Below are 18,269 nucleotides of genomic sequence, written 5' to 3'. Positions count from 1 at the left end.
ATTACACTTCTCTCCCTTAACTGTGAATGGAAAATGTTTTCAACGTTTAAGAAAATCAGCCTGAGGGATCAATAATGTTGTTTAATAAAAATGCCAATTTAGTATTTTTTCCAAGTGCTGTTCTTTTTTTCAGCTGCTTTGACACTAGATTTTTGCAAGGTACTGAGCCCTTTGCTTCATTCCTTAAGTTTTCTTCTCTTAAAGTGCTTACACTGTGCTGAGAGCTGGGCACAGCAAAGTTGTGGCCCTCAGCTACTACTGGCTTCGTTCAATTGATGCAGCTCCATTTAACCTGCCTCAGGAGGACAAATCCCTCTTGGAGAGGGCCAAGGCTGTGACCCCTGTGCAAAATAACTTGCTTCAATCTGCACTGCTCACTAATTCCAAAATAGAGAAGCTGGTCAAGTGTGCAAACACGGCTTAATATCCTTTAAAGTCCTTTTTTGATATTTTCTTAGAAGATACTATGATCTTCCTCCTGTTAAAAATGCAATGTGTGCATTTGTAGCTCTTATCCATTGCAGTATTTTTTTTTTACTGCTCTCAATTACTGTTCAGATTATTAATCTCTTGGGTCCCACATGGAACTGTTCAAGAGGTGAATTCAATGTACCAAAGAGCTTCTCAGCGGAAAACTTAATATTGGTGCATATTGAGAGAACTTGTGATGCAGCCACTTGGAAATGAAGTAAATTAAACCAAAGCAAATATAAATTGTCCCTTGTGCTCTCTATGGGTACCAATTCTAGAGAGATCTGAGACTTCCCCACTGATTCAGCTCTTCTTTTGTGAGTTTGGAGGTTACTGCTTCCGCATTCAAGATCCCCAAAATTTGAAATATCTCTTCCATTAGAGAATTCTTAAATCAAAGGCAAACTATCAGTCATTTAGAGTAGCAATGATGTGTCTTTTTGTCTCTCTGACAGTCATACTTGTGTAATACGCTTCGCAACAGTCAAAATAATAGTAAGTACCACTTTGACTCTTTCAATCCAAAATCTGCAATCACAAAATAACAAATTTAACAAACAAAAGGTAAAACTCTCAAAAATTTCAAGCTACATCCACCCATATAATTAAAATGAGCTCACAGGCAGTGAAAAAAACAGCACACTCACTGAATTAATAACCAGTCCCACGAACATCTGCATATTTTATGAGTTGCAGATGTGTATTTATACTTTAAACATAGCCACATTAAAGTATGACACAGTTTGTCATATATTTGCTGTGTTTTCATGACAAAAACAGCTCTACAGAAACACAGAGAATTTCTTTAAAAGCAATTATAAAAAGCATCTTGAGACATCTTTATGCATTTTATGATACTGTACATGCAAAATAATGTTTTTATTATAGTTGGGTAACCCATTCAGATAAACACAGCAAGAAAAGCTGGTTTTACTGTTCATCTAAGTGTTTTTAAAAAGATCACTGCAAAAAAATTTTACTTCAAAAACATGTGTAAAAGCATGGCATAACTTTTAGATGTCATTGAGATTAGCAAAAGTCAAGAAACTGCTTCAGATGCAGTTTAATTCTTAGATGGCTGTTTTAACTTCCAACAGAGTTCTCAAAATAGTGCCCAAATGCCCAGTGCTTGTTGAACAAATTCTGATTTATTGAAGGTAAACATTTACATTGGCTACAATGCTATAGCTGTTACAAAGCTGAATAAAAGAGGCTTATATAGCAATAGAAAGCAAGTGCAGTAAAAAGTGAATAGAGAAAATATTTGGCCTTAGTGATCTTCTGGCAGTATTTACATTATCTCCATTTTGTTAAATATTTGAGTAACTCTAAGGCACCATAGGCTACATAGCAGGCTGCAGTATGATTTTTGTGCACAAAATTTAATAAATTTATTTGGAGAAAAAAAGGCTATGGTGTTAAAAGAAACATTGGCATATTTTATGTTTACATAAAACACTGGCTGTTTGTTAAAGTTCAAAGATACAATATATACTAGGTAAGTTCAAAAATTATTTTTAGAACATTACATTAAATGTCTATGTATAAGGAATATTTTTACTGACTTTGTGATAAATGATCAACGCAATCTTTTCAATAGGTTTTCAGCACAGTAGATATGTTCATCTAAAAACTAATCTTTTTTTCCCTCTTACAAAAGCCTTATGCCTACTACATGTACAAAATCCCAATGCAAAGTGTAATGGGTAGTAATTTACATCTTAGCTATTCTGTGTCAGACTGAAACTTAGCACGAGCATGCAATCAAAACGCTATGGAACAGCAGTTCAAGCTGTCTTATTCCTTCGGCTCTTGTCAGTGGCTGTTGCTGCAGCCAGTGAGCAGGAGTACAACACTCACATGCCAGGACAGACAGAGGAGGTCAGTGCTTTCAGACCGGTTTCCAAACACAAATCGGGAAATTCAAACTCCTGGCGACATCCTTGTGCACTTCACACAGAACAGTGCACATTGAATGATGCTCCGCTTGGAGCAAACTTTCCCGTTTTTATTTATCCCCTTTTATTTATCCCCTTTTATTTATCCCCTTTTGAAGCACATGTCACTCCACTCCTGAGTGGAATTTTTTTAAGGAATAAAATCATCTGACTGTACTCAAGACCCTTTCTGGACAACTTCAGGTGCTTCACAGAATCCTAACTGCTCTACAAGCAACAGACCTCGCTCGGTTTACTCAACAGGCTCATCTTTCACCTTGAGGTGGTATTTGTAATGAAGAAATTGCACAGACACCAGATTAACACCTGAATTTTGCAAATAAAACACGACAGGATGCTGTGTGCCACAGGAGAGAAGAGAATGGGTGGCCAAGGCCATTCCAGCTGCAGCAGCACTGCCAGCAGAGGCTGCATGGGGTGAGTCATGGCTCATATTCTTTGTATCTCACTTTCATTTCCCAGAGCCAAGAAAAAATTCTGTCTAAATTATTATAATTCTTAAGTAACTAGATACTACTTTTGCATTTGCTTAGGGTTTGGGGTTTTTTTTGTATCTCCTTCTTAACCATGAATCTCTTCATTCAGTTGTTCCCTTTTGGATTTCTTTTACCATTTTTTATTTATCCTTGTCGGAATCAAGCTAATTGTTTTCACAGTAATAAGTGATTATAAGCAAAGTTTAATTGATCTGTGCACAAAGTCTTAATTTGGAGTGACTTTTTATTTTTATTAACAAAGGACAATCTTAGCATAATTCATCAGATGCATTTTTAGTACCAAAAGCTGTATGTTAAAATCATTCGGCTTCATTTAGAATTTTTTCAAGGGCTGTAGAAATAAAAATTTAAGCTTAAAAAATTCCGGTGTCATTGATTAGTTCCTGCAAAACATTAACCGAAATATTACACAACCTGGCCATTTTATGGTAAGTAATAGGAAGCCAAAGATTTGGTTATCAAAGCAGTGTAGTACTGTTGAAGACAACAGGGCCAGGTTGATTCATATCATAGAGAAAGATACTTCAAATTGCTTAATTCAGCCCTTGAATGCTCAATATTTGCCTGAATCTCAAGGAAGATTTAAAAGCATTTAAAAGCAATTTCTGAATTCCTTTCACAATATTTAAATACTCAGCAGTATAAATACAGCAATTCATAATTAGGGTGCAACATCAAAGGACTAACACAATTTTTTTGTCAAACCTTTCTACTGTGAGGAGGGCTTGCATTTTGTTGTAGGATGTAGCAAGAAGTTAGAAAGTTATTTACCTATAACTCCCTTGGTTGCTCCATACTGGGTATGGTGACAGCAATGACTTTATGGAAATTTCTATCAAGAGAGATGGCAGAGCCTGGGGCTCTACTTGCTTTAATTAAAAGCCATCTTTGGAAAGCTTGCATCTTTTACAGCAGGAGTTACAATGACTGGTCTGTCACTAATATGGTGAGCATGGTAAGTGAGGAAGGAAAATGCAAGGGCTCTGGGTATAACACAGGGTCCTGCTCTAAGATTTTTATTTTTCATCCCCTGGATTCCATGTTAATGCAAGTTATTTGGAAGCATTTGGCTACATGCAACTGCCACCTTTGCAAAAAACCTCAAAGGAAAATCCTTCAAAGAAAATCTTATCCTCAGGCTTTTTCATTCCAGTTCTTGGTGATCAAGTCTTTTGGCTTTGAGGTTTCCTATATAAGGAGTAACATATGCCAAATGAACATGCCTCCCTCTCCATATCTTTTGAAAATAATGAGAATTAATACTTTGTTAAATGATCTGAAGATTCAAATTCCCCTGCAAATAATACAAAGCCTTGGAAGTTTCTCATTAATATACTGGCTAATGAAAAATGTGACTTCGTTTCTGGCCAAAGAATTTTGTTCTAGCTCCATTGCTGTTTATGTGTGACACCAAGCTTATGTCTCTGCACTGTAGCCTAGTGACAGCTTTTCAAGCTGCCCTGTTGCCCCAAGCACGATGCTGGGGCATGCCTGGGCTGCCTCATACTGGTATGGGCTGTGTACCCCCACGCTGCAGCTTGGTTCTGCCAGTCCCTTTTCCTGCCATGCACCACGTGGGACCTGAGCTGCTAATGCCATTTTGTCCCCAAAATGCTACCTTTCTCCCTAAAAAGGCTTTGCCCTCTTCAACTGGTTTGTAACCCCTGTGCTTGTCACATTCTACCTTTTGTTCACTATTCTTCTCCCCTCTAAAGTCAGTCACCAAAGTTCTCCCCGAGACAGGCACAACAGCAAGGCCTCCACACAACTTGGAGTCCTGCTTTCCACCACACTGTCCCTTGCTGTGGCTCATCCATTTAAAGCAAACCTCCAAGCAGTGTTAAAATTTGGCAGCAATGTATTTTTCTCTTCCCTTTCCTGGGGTTGTACTTATGATGGCACCATGCATGACCAGTATCACAACCCCACAATGCAAACAGAGGTCAACTCATTAGCTACATTTCAGATTCCTTTCTTCAAGGGTTTAATTTCTGACCCTGCTTTAAACTTGAGGGGATGGGGAAGATGACTGTTTACTTGGCTTCTCCAGTTCACTCATTCTCAACTCTCTTTTCTCCTGTTCTTTTCGACAAAAGGCATCCCAGAGTGGTGGACTACCAGCTCATGAAATAATCATAGAACATCTTTATGGATTTGCTTCCCAGTTTCTTTTTGTTAGGCAAAACAGAATGATTCAGACACATATGGCAGCACCATTACAGAGATGGTCACACCAGAGTTTCAGCTCCACTTCTGAATTATGTTGACTTTCTGCAGTTACACAACCTATGGCAGTCATTATGTAGACAGACAAATTTCTGGAAACCTCTTTGTTTCAAGAAGTTAACCTGTCCCAACATGAAAGACAACAATTGGAGTAGTTTCTCTAATTTAGAGGTCCACCAAAAGAGAGCCCAAGTCAATAGAACTAACAGCAAAATGGGGATATGCAAACAGAATTTGCTTTACAAGTCTGGATATGAACCCAGAAAAATTAACACTAAAGCAAATAAGAGTACAATGCTAAAATACATCCCATATATGCTCCTAGGCCAAATACCACTATTAACTTGTAGGGCACTTCAACTGCAACAAGTAATACAGGAGTGTAGCATGAACTAGAAAGAAGGAATCATCCATTACAGCATATCTAATTCAGTTCTCTTTAAAAGAAACAAACACAGCTGTGCTCTCTTGTGCTGTTATTTGGTGCTTTAGTATCTTTATTATGAAAGTAACATAAGAGAGGTTTCAGTCTGTTTTTGCCTTCTGAGGTGGCTCACAGTAGTTGCACAGATGGGAAAGTTCAACTGCTCTCCATATTCAAGGGGGTGATTGATGCTTCAGGATAGCCACCATGAGGGCTGCCAAAGGCATCCATCAGGGCACAGGGTATGCTTTTTGTCTTGGAGACTGGACCCTTCTCTATCTGTGTTGCCATCATATTCACTTGGAAAAAACAGTAGTTAATTTAAAAGACAGAGATATTTAAACTGATTTCTTATAGCTTAGAAATTACCTAATAAAACTATTTCACCAAGACAAAAATCAGTAGAATTGTGCATTTGTATATATTTTCTGATGTACCAACAATCAACTCAACCATGTAAAAGCCTTAACTCAGCACATACTTTAAAATATGTGGATAAATTTCATCACAGAGCAATTTCACTGAAGTTGATGCAAACACTAAAAAACCTTGTTGATCTAATGAAATTGTAAAATCTAGTATATAAACCCAAAAATTATAAAAAGAAAAATAACAGCTGTACGTTTTCAAGGTGTTTCTGAGGCTTGTATAATTAAAAAGAGCAACTGAGCTGCTTAATGGGTAAGACAGTGTTCCAGAGAAAATAAAGAAAGATTAACTTATACCATCACATTCATTTTGCTTTGTTGCACCCAGTAAATAAAAAATGCATTGTTGTTTTCACCTTTGAGTCTAAATTCTAACTGCATTTGAGTAAAATAAAAAGAATCAAAGACAGCTGCAGGTAACCAATCTCTTCAATTTTACATATTCCAGACAACCTTTTATTGTGTTTTAATATGAGAATATTTTACTTATTGCAAAGTATCCTGCATAATACAGGTGCTCCGCTATAAAATCTTCTCTCTTACTTGTAATTCAGTCATTCTAAATTTAAAATACCAGTATACAGTACTAAAACTTCCAATTGAAGTTTAGTATAAAAATATCAGCACAAAAGTCCTTTTTAATGTCTGTTTATGTGAGCAACCCAAATGCCTATTTAATTACTAATTGTTTTAGCATAATAATAGACTTTGCACCCCTACAGTTGCTAATTGATATCATCTCAGGTATTTTGATGAGATACGAAATACTAAGTAAGAAAACAGTAAGTATTCAAATGGTTAATTTGCTTAGTGTAGTAATAATAAATTAGTTTTTTGCATCTTCTTCAGTTCAAAATCCAGCTTTGAGACTGAGGAAGGCTTCACATCAATTAAATAAGAGTGGTCCTTTTAACCAGTAGCAGTTTGATTGCCAATGACTCGAAGAATCTCTTTATGAATGTTTGGTTCCTGTGTATTTATACTTGTATCACCCACTTGACCATCTTCATAACTAAAAAAAAAAAGGTACAGAAAATAATATCACATTAGTGTTTTATTAATCTACGTAAAAACATCAAAAAAATCTCATTCTCTGAGTGCTTATTCTGTATGTTCACATGTTTCTACTGAGGTGCTCTGCCATGCTTCATCTTTATGCAGATCCTAAACTCTGAAGAGTTTAGGAGGTGGTAAGGCTGCCATTGTCACTGAAACCCTGAGGCTGAATTAGCCACTAGGACCCAAAGGGGACAAATATTAGGTGAAAGGGGGAAATGCTCACAGCACAGACAGGAAGCCTTTAATGAATTCCTCAGCTTAAATACAGACAGCCAAACAAAAATTGTGCTTCACAATACATGGACAGACTTACTATAACATGAAGTAATGCAATTGAACAGGAAAAATAATGAACTCTCCGTTCATTTGTATTGATGACATTTACTAAACTTCTGACACTAGCTTATCCATACATTTCTAGCACAAGTAAGTACAGTAAAAGATAAAAAATGAATACTGAACAGAATTAGGAAGAAATGTCTTTTATCTACTTTAATTACAGCTATTGGAGGAAACATAAGAAAAAGGTCCAGTATGAAGTTGAATGTTAAGAAAAGCTTTGTACTCACACAAAGAAAAATCTTGTACACACGTGATCCGTGTTGGGAACTACCCATATCTCCCCATGTTTGTGCAGATCAGGTGAGGTTATCACTATCAGAGAAAGAACAAATTTCATAGTGATGAAAACATGCCTGGAAAACACTGCTTTAAAAGATTTTGAGTTTTATATATTGTAAACGGTCTTTTGGGAATGGGTAGCTTTCCTCTACATGTCTGCGCTGCAGTGCAGATTTTGAATTGGCTGCTAGTACAAGAAGGGAGATGAACTTGATTCTTGTTTCCAAAATATACTTTTCTGAAAAAACAGATGTTTGGTGTATGGGACAAAGTTGTTAAATTGAATGAAAGCTTAAAAATGCACTTATTAAAACCTGAATTTAAAAAGCCATAGGGCTGTTAAAGATGGTCTGAGACATCTCATCAGCACTTGGAACAGATATTTGTGTTTAGTGATGGTTGATCTGAAACTAAGATGCTTAAGACAAAGCCTGAAATTGCTATACATGGGATGTGCAATACTACCAAATATTTAAAACAAAAGCAATTATGACTCAAGAGGTTCAAAAAGCTTGCCAAAGCTTGCTCTACAGATTTGACGATAGGTTGTTTACCACCAGAACGAGGACAGCACAGGAGAGAAAGCTTTCCATTGCTAACTAGAAGCTATTACCATCAATCCACCTTGGAAGATATCTAAATGCATTTGAAGAACATCCTTCTCAACAAGTTGTTGAGCTGTGTGATGAGCAGGTTCGTGGAGTGGTGGGTGAAGAACTGGCTGAGGGACTGAGCCCAAAGGGTTGTAGTGATGGGGCAACATCTGGTTGGTAACTGGTCACACCTGTGGTGTCCTCAGGGCTCCATTCCAGGGCCAGTTCTGTATCAGTGCTGGAGGTGAGTGCACCAGTAGCAGGCTTGCTGATGATCCAGACTGGGAGGTGCTGTGGATTCTTTTGAGGTACAAGAGGGTTGTGCAGAGGGATCTGCATAGACTGGAGCACTGAGAAATCTTAAATGGGGTGAAATTTGTCAAGTCCAAATGGTGGATTGTGCAGCTGGGAAGGAGTGACACTGGGCACAGTGGTGAAGTGGGAGAGGGGTGGCTCAGGGTGGGTGAGCAGCGCCCGGGCAGCCCCGAGGCCAAAGCCCATCCCGGAGCACCAAGCAGGGCATGGCCAAAGCCCATCCTACAGTACCGAGCGGGGCACAGCCAAAGCCCATCCTACAGCACCGAGCAGGGCACAGCCAAAGCCCATCCCAGAGCACCGAGCAGGGCACGGCCAAAGCCCATCCCGGAGCACCGAGCAGGGCATGGCCAAAGCCCATCCTACAGCACCGAGCAGGGCATGGCCAAAGCCCATCCCAGAGCACCGAGCGGGGCACAGCCAAAGCCCATCCCGGAGCACTGAGCGGGGCAGAGACGGCCCAGGGAGGGGATGGGCCTTGCCTGGGGCCTGCTGGGCCCTACAGGTGGAGAAGGATGGGAAGGTCCTTCTGCACATCCTGAGGAGGGAAACAGCAGGTGGGAGGGCTGGAAAACATGTCCTGGACACTAATGGAGGTGGCTAATGGAGGGGTTTGGCTTGTCTGGTTCGGAGAAGAGGAGGCTGAGGGGTGACCTCACAACTGTGCAGCTTCCTGAGGAGGGCAAGGGCCTAGGGAGGTGCTGAGCTCCTCTCCCTGGTATGCAGTGACAGGATGTGTGGGAATGATTCAAAGCTAGCAGAGGTTTAGACTGGACATTTCAAAGCATTTCTTAAATTGAGAGGATGGCATGCTGGGTTGGACTGGGGTAGAATTAATTTTCTTCCCAGTGACTGGCAGGGGGCAGTTTTTGGATTTGTGCTGAACACAGCATTGATAGTATAGACATGTTTTTGTTATTGCTGAACAGGGCTTACACAGAGCCAGCCAAGGCCGTTTCTGATTCTCATACTGCCACACTCCAGGAAAGCTGGGGATTAATGGGAGGTTGGGAGGTGACACAGCTGGGACAGGTGACCCAAACTGACCAAAGGGATATTCCAGACCATGTGACATCATGCTCAGCATTAAAAGCGAGGGAAAGAAGAATGAAATGGGAGAAATGGTGTTGGTCTTCCCAAGTAACCTCTACATGTGATGGGGCCAGGCTCTCCTGGAGATGGCTGAACAGCTCTGTTGGAAGCAGTGAATTAATTTCTTGTTTTGCTTTGCTTGCATGCAGGGCTTTTACTTTCCCTATTAACACGTCTTTATCTCTTTAACACATGAGCTTTCGGGCTTTTACCCTTTGGACTCTCCCCAGCCCTGCTGGGGGAAAGTGAGTGGCTGTGGGGCTTGGATGCTGGCTGGGGTTGAACCGTAACAGCTGGTCAAACTCTGGCTTCCTACAGAGTGGCTGGTGTGCCCAACCTGTCAGTGTTTAAGAGGCATTTAAACAATGCTCTTAATGATATGCCTTAAAGTTTGGGGAACCCTGAATTGGTCAGGATTGGACTTGGGTGACAGTTGTGAGGCACTGATTCTATTTTTAAATACTACATTTTCCACATTCTTAATTTTCACTTTTTAAAACAAACAAATACTCCAAATGATAGGCAAATTGGGTTAATGTAATTTCTAAGACTAGCTCCTAACTACAGGCGCACTTCTTACTCAAATGCCACAACTTGTTCTTAAAACCTGCTGAGGTTTCACTAGTTATTAACAGAACGGCCAATTCTTTCAAGAATGACTGTACTCAAGCATTAGATTTAACTTCCCAAAATTTCTGAAGCAAACAAAGAGAACATACTGGTTGCCAGATGATCAGTATGCTTGCTTGAACAGTGAAAAATTGTTTGGAAATTCTATATAAAAGGTGTTTTTTCCTGACTTTCATGTGTTTAAGGTGTTTGTCAAGAGCTTGCAAGAAGTCAGTGCTTCAAATAAAGGACATGACTTTGGTTTTTTTGATGGTTTAGGAAGAGGATCACATTTGAAAAACAGACCAGATGATCAGTCACTATATGTATATGATATTCCATAACAATTCAGCATCTGATACACGTTCTGTTCAAAGAGGGGAAATGTCCTTACTGGAGCATAAAGGTCAGCTGCTGAGCAGGTACACCTACCAGTGGTTTCTTACCTAAACAACCAACTAAAGCTCCCACTGATTTGCAGCCTGTAACCTGTGCATCCTGTGGCCATGACTAAAGCACCTTCACAAGGGCTTTCAGCTTACCTTCACATAAGGCTATGCATTTTAAGTTACGGCTTTGCAAAAATTGCGACTGCTGTCCTTTCTTCTGGGACTGAGATGCAAAAAAGTGAGAAAATAGAATTAGCACAGTAAACCAAACAGACAAAAAGCAGCAAAAGTGACAGCTGCTATTTTCAGTGACTTACTAATGAAGAAAGGTAGAGACAGTTTTTCTAAAATGTCTCTATTTTATTTCTAAATGTAATAGAATTTATAAAAAACCCCCTATTACTTATTTGCATTATTGTAGGAGATATTAGAACTCCTTTATCCAGAAAAATAATATCCAAAACTGCCTAATTATTGCAAAATTAAAATATTAGCAGAAATATCAGTGTTACTGAAAAAGAAATTAATATCAGGAAAAAAAAAAAGAAAGAAAAGGTAAATAGTCACTAATTCTTTGGTCACTACCCTGATATTTTATTTTCCTTCCTACTTCTGAGAGCTTCTGCTGGGACATGCCAAACTACCTTTAAAGCCAGATTATTCTGTAATTTCTATGTGCTAATCATGGAGACAGATATAAGATAGTTTCTTGAAATTTAGCCCTGGGCACAGATGCTGTGAGTTTGCTTTAGATACAGCAGAATTGTAATGGTTCAGCATGTAAAATTTGTGAAAAGGAAAAAATTACTTGCTATAAGTTAAATTCTGCTCATTTCCCAGCAATAATCATTCTCAATTTCTTTTGTGTCATTGTTCTGGAAGTCTAAAACTCAGCAGGCAGGGGGTTGCTAGGAGCCATAATGCAACCTGTATTTCATCTTCATTCTCTTCCTAAATTCTTCTGCTTGGAAAAGAATGGCACAAGGTCTGCAATATGCCCCGTAAATTTTTACTAGAGCAGTTGAACTGTATTTGATATTTGCAGTCTCTGAAGTTGTTGATTTCATTCAATGCAATAACACTGGTAAGGTGCACAAAGGAAATATTACCTCTCTTTCGGCTACTGAGTTCCTAATAATAAATCCCACAAGTCTCCCAGAGACGGTTGATGTACCATACCTGTGATGTATTACTGCCCTTACTGCCTGAAGCTGGTTCATCTTTAGCTGACACCTTCTGCTGCTTCTTGTTCATCCCTAGGAATATTAAAAACATGTAAGATACCCTGGCCTACAAATACCATAAAAAGCAGAGTTCAGTATAAGAATGGAAGAGGTAGCACAGTGAGAATCACAATCTGTCCTTTGCATGGCACTCAAAAAGCTGGTTAACTCTGTCACAGCACATCACAATATAACTCCTGTAAATTACAGGTACCTCTGCATGTATTGCAAAGACTTTAGCAAAGTCAAGTTAGCATTAAGTAGGTGTAAAAGCAGATAAACCTGAGCTTAAATGCTACTGAATTCAGATCAGGAATATTCTTATGTGGTGACTTAATGGGGTTGTAGGTCAGCATGTGCTCAGTCCACTTTACCCTATTCAGGCTGAAGTAAATTCTGATTACTGTGGGTAGGAAGGCAAAAATTATGAGAGAAAGAAATTTAGATATACATCTTTAGCACTTAATGGAACTTTATTAAAAGTCTAATTAATTTGTATGAGTAGGCAATTTAAGTTTTGAAATCCACCTTGGTTTGATCTCCTTATCTACACACAAAATATTAAATTATTAGTCAGTCACATTTGATCCAATTCCATCTCAGAAACTGAAACATCTACATTCATGCCTCAGATTTCATTCATATCCCTCACGTTGGTTTATATAAAATTCTTGTTTTGCATGATACTATGGGCTTCCCTGAGTTTCCAGCATCCTGTATTTCACAGCAACATGGAATAGTTTGGGCTGGGAGGGGTCCTGAAAGATCATCTCATTCCAACTCCTCTGCCATGGGTAAGGACACCCATCTTCCGCTAGACCTGGTAGCTCTGAGCCCCATCTAACCTGGCCTTGAACACTTCCATTATTTGGCACTTTACAAATACGACTGAATTATGGCAAAGCTTAACTCTTTGAAGGAATGTGTAGGAACTCCTTCATCAATGTGAATGTGCAGGACTCCTTCATGGTTTTTATTGGCAAGGATTACACACTTCAGTGGAACACAAGCCTCCTTTCTGGAGGAGACAGGATGGAAGAGGCCAAGACAGGCAGAGAGAGGAGCAATAGCACACTGAAGGTGACAAAGCAGTATTGTCCAAAAGGAAAGACATATTTGTTAAATATGGATACTTCAACCAGCACATTTAGTGAGACCTAAGAAGCCTTCGTACTCATGTAATCTCTGACAAGCTAAAAGTACATCTAGACATAATTGATACTGAAGTTCCTCAAATAGTAGCTCAAAAAGCTGAGCTCCTAAAACATGAGCTAGAAACCCTGAATATCAGAGATTAAACCAAAATTCTCAGAATCATCTACATGCACATGAACACACATTAAACTATATACCTGCACTTTTATATGTGAGGAAATGGTAAATACTACACACCTAAAGAAGAAAGCCACCATATTTTAAAATCCCTTTAATTTCTCAATGTACATATCCATTGTCTTGTTTTAATATGCTTTTGTTTATTATTTAATTCTTACATGGAAAACTCTGCACAACTGACTTTAGGATTCAATAGTGGAACAAATTATGTTCCTTCTCAGGCTAAAATAAACACACTGAACTGTACTTTCTAATGTAATCTTGACATGGTGATACTTGGGAATACTCTTAAATATACAGTTTTGAACATGTCTATTGATCAATACTTGTTTTTCAGATAAAGTCACAAAAGATCATGAACTCATGGGTAAAGTTAGATGGAACTTAGGCAGATATTGACAAAAATCACAAAGTTGGATTTCAGCTGAATCATCAAGACCTACTACATATAGCATTCAGTATTAGCTAATATTTACTTCAAGCACAGGTTAAGAATTCTAAGCACATTGAAAAATAAGAACAATGTTTAACAAGGTAATTTTCTATTTTCTTATTATTTATTAAAAAAAATTCTCTTTTTGGAATAAATTTAATCATGGTCAACGAAGATTAAATTGAATAGAATGTTTTAAACAGCAAGGCTGTAAGAAGAAACAGCAGAATAAGATATGCCCCTATATTTGTCCACCTTTAGAGTGATCTATAAGTATCACCTGAGTAACCAAATGATATGCTTGACAATGGACTAAGGTAGATTCCACTTCCAAACATTGCACCATGAAGCTGAAAAAGAGCAGAGTGATTACTTAGCATTAATTTGATCACCTGGACAAAATAATAATAACTACAGGAACAGGTCATAGCAAGCTTACCCACCCTATTAATTTATTTCGGTTAATTAACAGTGTTCAAAGAAGTGTTTTTAAAAATCATGCCCTGAGTATAAAATTATTTTATATATATACCCTGGAAATCATGTCCAAACAAAAAACCAGATGCCCACAATTCTACATAAGACTTATACATAAAATTGTGGTTTCTATTTTTAAATCTAATATTACTATGGAGGATGTCTACAAAGAGTGTTTCTGTACTTGACCAAATGTGCCCTGGGATGCTCTTCCAAGGTACACGGACTCAGGTCTGGGGAAAGCTGCTAACCACAATGCTAAAATACTCTGCATTAGAGCTCCCCAGTCCCTCTGTAGTGCCTACTTTGCTCTGCAATAGTGGTGTTCTGATGATTCAGTCTGAGAAGTTTGTATTAGATCCCTTATGGCTAGCACACTTCATGCTTCCACTGCCAAAGAAATCAGAGGGGCAGAGAAAGTGCTGCAAGCCCAGCTCCTGTAACTCTAGCATGTTTCTGGATCCCAAGACACCAAGACAGTTTAGGCAGCTCTGACTTTCACTTGCGACTGCTTTTAAGCAGTACCGAGCGAAGCCTCCTAGAGGTGCTGCTCTGCAACATAAAACTGAAACACTGATTCCCACAAAGAGATTTTCTAGACGTTTCAGCAGAACATTACTTCATCTTAATTGCATCAGAAAAGTACTTTTCACAAGAAACAAGATAGTATTCGAAATTATCTCTTCCTCTAGCTATACATGGCTACCAGAATGAAACCGCTTGAAAACTTGTCAAAGCTAGTATGTAACCAAGTACGTACAGGTTAGCTAAAATCTTTTGTTTATTTACCTGCAGCCTCGTATTGGAAGCAACAACTAAGCCGTTCCTCAGGATGGAATGCCAATTTTCAATGTGTGAACCACTGAATAAAATGAAAAAGAAAGCCATAAAATTCACAGTGTAAAATGCAAAAATTACATCAGAAATCCTTTAAGACAGTAGATTCACAGCTGCAAACCTCAAATGCCAGAAGTAAAAAATATAGCATGGCATTTCAATAACCTTTGGTTATTAGGAATATATGTACTCACTGAAATGCAAAGGTACTTCCGTATAGATTTTTAGCAGCTCGGAAATTGGATTCTTTGGCTGGTGGACTGCTGAGAAGAAGGAACTGGTGGGGAGTGTGCATAAACTTCAGTTGCTGTCAAATGTAAGAGTGCACATATGAAGAGAAGTTGATTAATATGAAAGTATTCTCTGGTGGCAATCCTTAAGATATCATGCTTTTCCACACCACACATGACTGCATCTAAACAACTACATGAACTAAGTTGAAACTGGTCTCACTTCCACAGTTTCAAGCTGAAATCAAACAGTAAGAATGACTTTCAGTTTATGAAACATATGGAAGCTTTTGGAAAATTTAAAATGGCTTTAGTAATTAAACTGAACAATTTCTTTGTCATATTCTATCAGAGCTGACTTTGAATTAAGGTTATTTGGAAGGCTGCATATTACTGCGCCTTTAATCAGAAGTTACTTATATGTGGATCTCCTGATACAGCATGTTTGTGTGCACTGCTTTCTGTACAATTCCGCATCTAATATTCTATATGGTAAAAAACCAAAAAGTGATGTTTCTCTCACCTAATTCCAGATGATTACAAGGTAGACACCTGAATTTGAGCTACTCACCTCATAGGTTTTTTTATGAACTTGACCTGTTTCAGATATTCACGTTTCTAAAAATCAGGACCTAAAACTGCCTTGTTTATTAAAGGACACCATGCAATCAGTTAAAATGCATACACCTACGTTTTGCTAGTAAACTCCCACCTAAAATGCTAATGCATAAAAAAGATCAGAAAATAATAAGAAAACACACAGACACTTACTCTATTCACCGGTAGCTTCACAATATGCGATCTATTACTAGATATAACCCTAAAATAAGAAACATGTATTAGACGTAGTAACCAAACCAAACTTAAAAATATGTTATGAATGGCTATCACAAAGCACCCAGCTGCAGGCCTCTAAACCTATTAGATGGAAGTAGGCCAAAAATTAACTAGAAAATTAGATCAGATGACCCAGATGAGGTCCAGAAACAGTTCAGAATAGCTGCAGTTGAGAATACCAATGTTAATTATTAGGCTGACCTTATACCACATTACACTGGTCAAGTGATTATTCATTACAAATGAGAATTTAATAATTATTATCTCATGTGAATCAACTTTATACCATTGCAGAAGAGGATGTGCAAGCGGGTCTTGTTTATCCATCTGCTTCTTTATTTCCAAGTAAGGTGCCTAGAAAAGAGTAATTATGTTATTTCTAGGTTGAATTTTATATGTTACATTCCCCGTGATTTCATCTTTTAAAATGAATACATTATTAGGTTGAAATCACAGCTTTACTGATACACAGCATAGTAGAGTTATAAATGTGTTTTGACAACAAGAATTAATATAGCGATTATTTTCCCTAGAGTAAGATAATAAGCATATAATTAGCATAAAAATGACTATATTATAGCAAACACTGGTGATCACAGGGAAGAAAGAAGAAGACATCTATTTTTGTGTGGCTCTTGATTAAGAAACTGGGACTTTACAAAATTAAGGTTCTCAAAGAAACCCAAAATAATTCATTTGGTATTTTCAACTGTTTCAATGTATAAGTACCATGTCATGTTATAATTCCCTTTAAAACTGTTCTTGATTTCAATCACAATGCAAAGCATCCCTTTAAAATTCATTAGTCAAGAAGTGTTTTAATATTTTAAAAAAGCAGAATGGTGATTATTTTTTGTTTTTAAAAGACATCATAAGAAATCACTGAAATGCCTGATTTTTAAATTTTTACAAAATGTTACACAAATTAACAAAAAAAGGTGAATTTTAATTTTCCATTTATTTTATTCCTCTCTATACGTTCTTCACTCAAGAATCCCAAAGTATTTTGTTAATACACAGAGCAAGATAGAAAACTGTTCTGAGGATGCATTTATACAGCAGTTGGAAAAGCAAGATATATGGAATAGATTTAAACAACTTATAATCAGCTGGGTTGTTTGGAAAAGGAACATAAAAGTAAACAGATATAAAGGAACATAAAAATAACAGAAATACAACCATCAGATATGCCATGAGAAATAATATGACAGTAAATCCAAGTCCCCAACTATATTTTGTTGATCAAGAATTTTGCTATAATAGAGATAAATATCATGTCATTCAGAATACCATTCAGAACATTGACACATGATCAATTTCTTTTGCTTTAGAAGTAAAGTCTCTGGCTTTGAACATTTCCAGAAAGGTAGCAGCTGGTGATTACCTCATTACAATGTCTCATCACTCTATTGTTATTATCTCGTATTTAAACTTCAAAAAATCTGAGTTATACTTCATTATTTTTATTTAATTGGCATTAGGGATAGGTTTGTTATTTTGAGAGAACATTTCAATATCATTACAGTTATATAGGAAAGAGATTATACTATTGATACTTCCCAACCCATGATAGGCAGGCAATGCAAACATCTTTCAAGTTCTAGAAACACTGGTTAATTAGGTAAATATTTTTACATTTACCTGTGTCATCTCTCTGATGGAAGTGATACTGTCCAATGCTTTCATGACTCGGTCATAGTTCTTCTTCTAATGTGGCATAAAATACACAAATAAGTTCAAAGATTATTAGTATTTGGCTCTAAAAAAACCTTAATTCTTTGAGTGTGTATAAAATGAAAGCTAGGAGAAATGTTGGGCAAATCAATTCTTTCAAACATTTCAAACCATTAGCTTTCTTCCACAGACTGTCATTCATCATCCAGAAAAAATCCTTGAAAAAATATTGCTATGATCTTTCTTCTTTGAAGTTGATAGGGATCTCCAAAACACTCCAAAAATCAAATTATTTTTCAACAAATACTTGTAACTAAATGTAACTAAATTATTTGGACAACATGCTCTTGAGGTAAACAATGCAGTGACTCAAACAGATTTTAAAAGAAAATGCATATAAACAGATGTGTTTCCTTTGCTAGCAGTTCTATAAAACTTCATAGATCCTTCAGTGGTCTCTCTGCCTCACCCTGATCTTTGCTGATCTGCTGCTTGGGACCCACTACCAGGCAGCTCCACCTGAGTGAACTGAGGGAACAGG

At 37.6% G+C, this 18,269-nt stretch overlaps 1 protein-coding gene across 1 annotated transcript in view; it reads right to left on the bottom strand.

Annotated features, from left to right (window-relative positions):
* Window positions 1–465: 465 nt before the first annotated feature.
* PARP8 (poly(ADP-ribose) polymerase family member 8) overlaps window positions 466–18,269 on the bottom strand; it is a 120,159-nt gene continuing 102,355 nt past the window's right edge. Inside the window, exons 17-26 of the mRNA XM_074533642.1 lie at window positions 17,696–17,761; window positions 16,341–16,408; window positions 15,989–16,037; window positions 15,182–15,294; window positions 14,940–15,012; window positions 13,954–14,023; window positions 11,862–11,938; window positions 10,836–10,905; window positions 7,633–7,717; window positions 466–7,016 (exon numbers count right to left, since the gene is read on the bottom strand). Of these exons, the coding sequence (XP_074389743.1) occupies window positions 6,914–7,016; window positions 7,633–7,717; window positions 10,836–10,905; window positions 11,862–11,938; window positions 13,954–14,023; window positions 14,940–15,012; window positions 15,182–15,294; window positions 15,989–16,037; window positions 16,341–16,408; window positions 17,696–17,761 (774 nt within the window). The 3' untranslated portion in view covers window positions 466–6,913. The remainder of the gene's footprint in view (window positions 7,017–7,632; window positions 7,718–10,835; window positions 10,906–11,861; window positions 11,939–13,953; window positions 14,024–14,939; window positions 15,013–15,181; window positions 15,295–15,988; window positions 16,038–16,340; window positions 16,409–17,695; window positions 17,762–18,269) is intronic.

Source organism: Zonotrichia albicollis, chromosome Z (genome assembly GCF_047830755.1).
Source record: "Zonotrichia albicollis isolate bZonAlb1 chromosome Z, bZonAlb1.hap1, whole genome shotgun sequence".
Taxonomy (NCBI): domain Eukaryota; kingdom Metazoa; phylum Chordata; class Aves; order Passeriformes; family Passerellidae; genus Zonotrichia; species Zonotrichia albicollis.
This window is presented reverse-complemented; position numbering and strand designations above follow the sequence as displayed.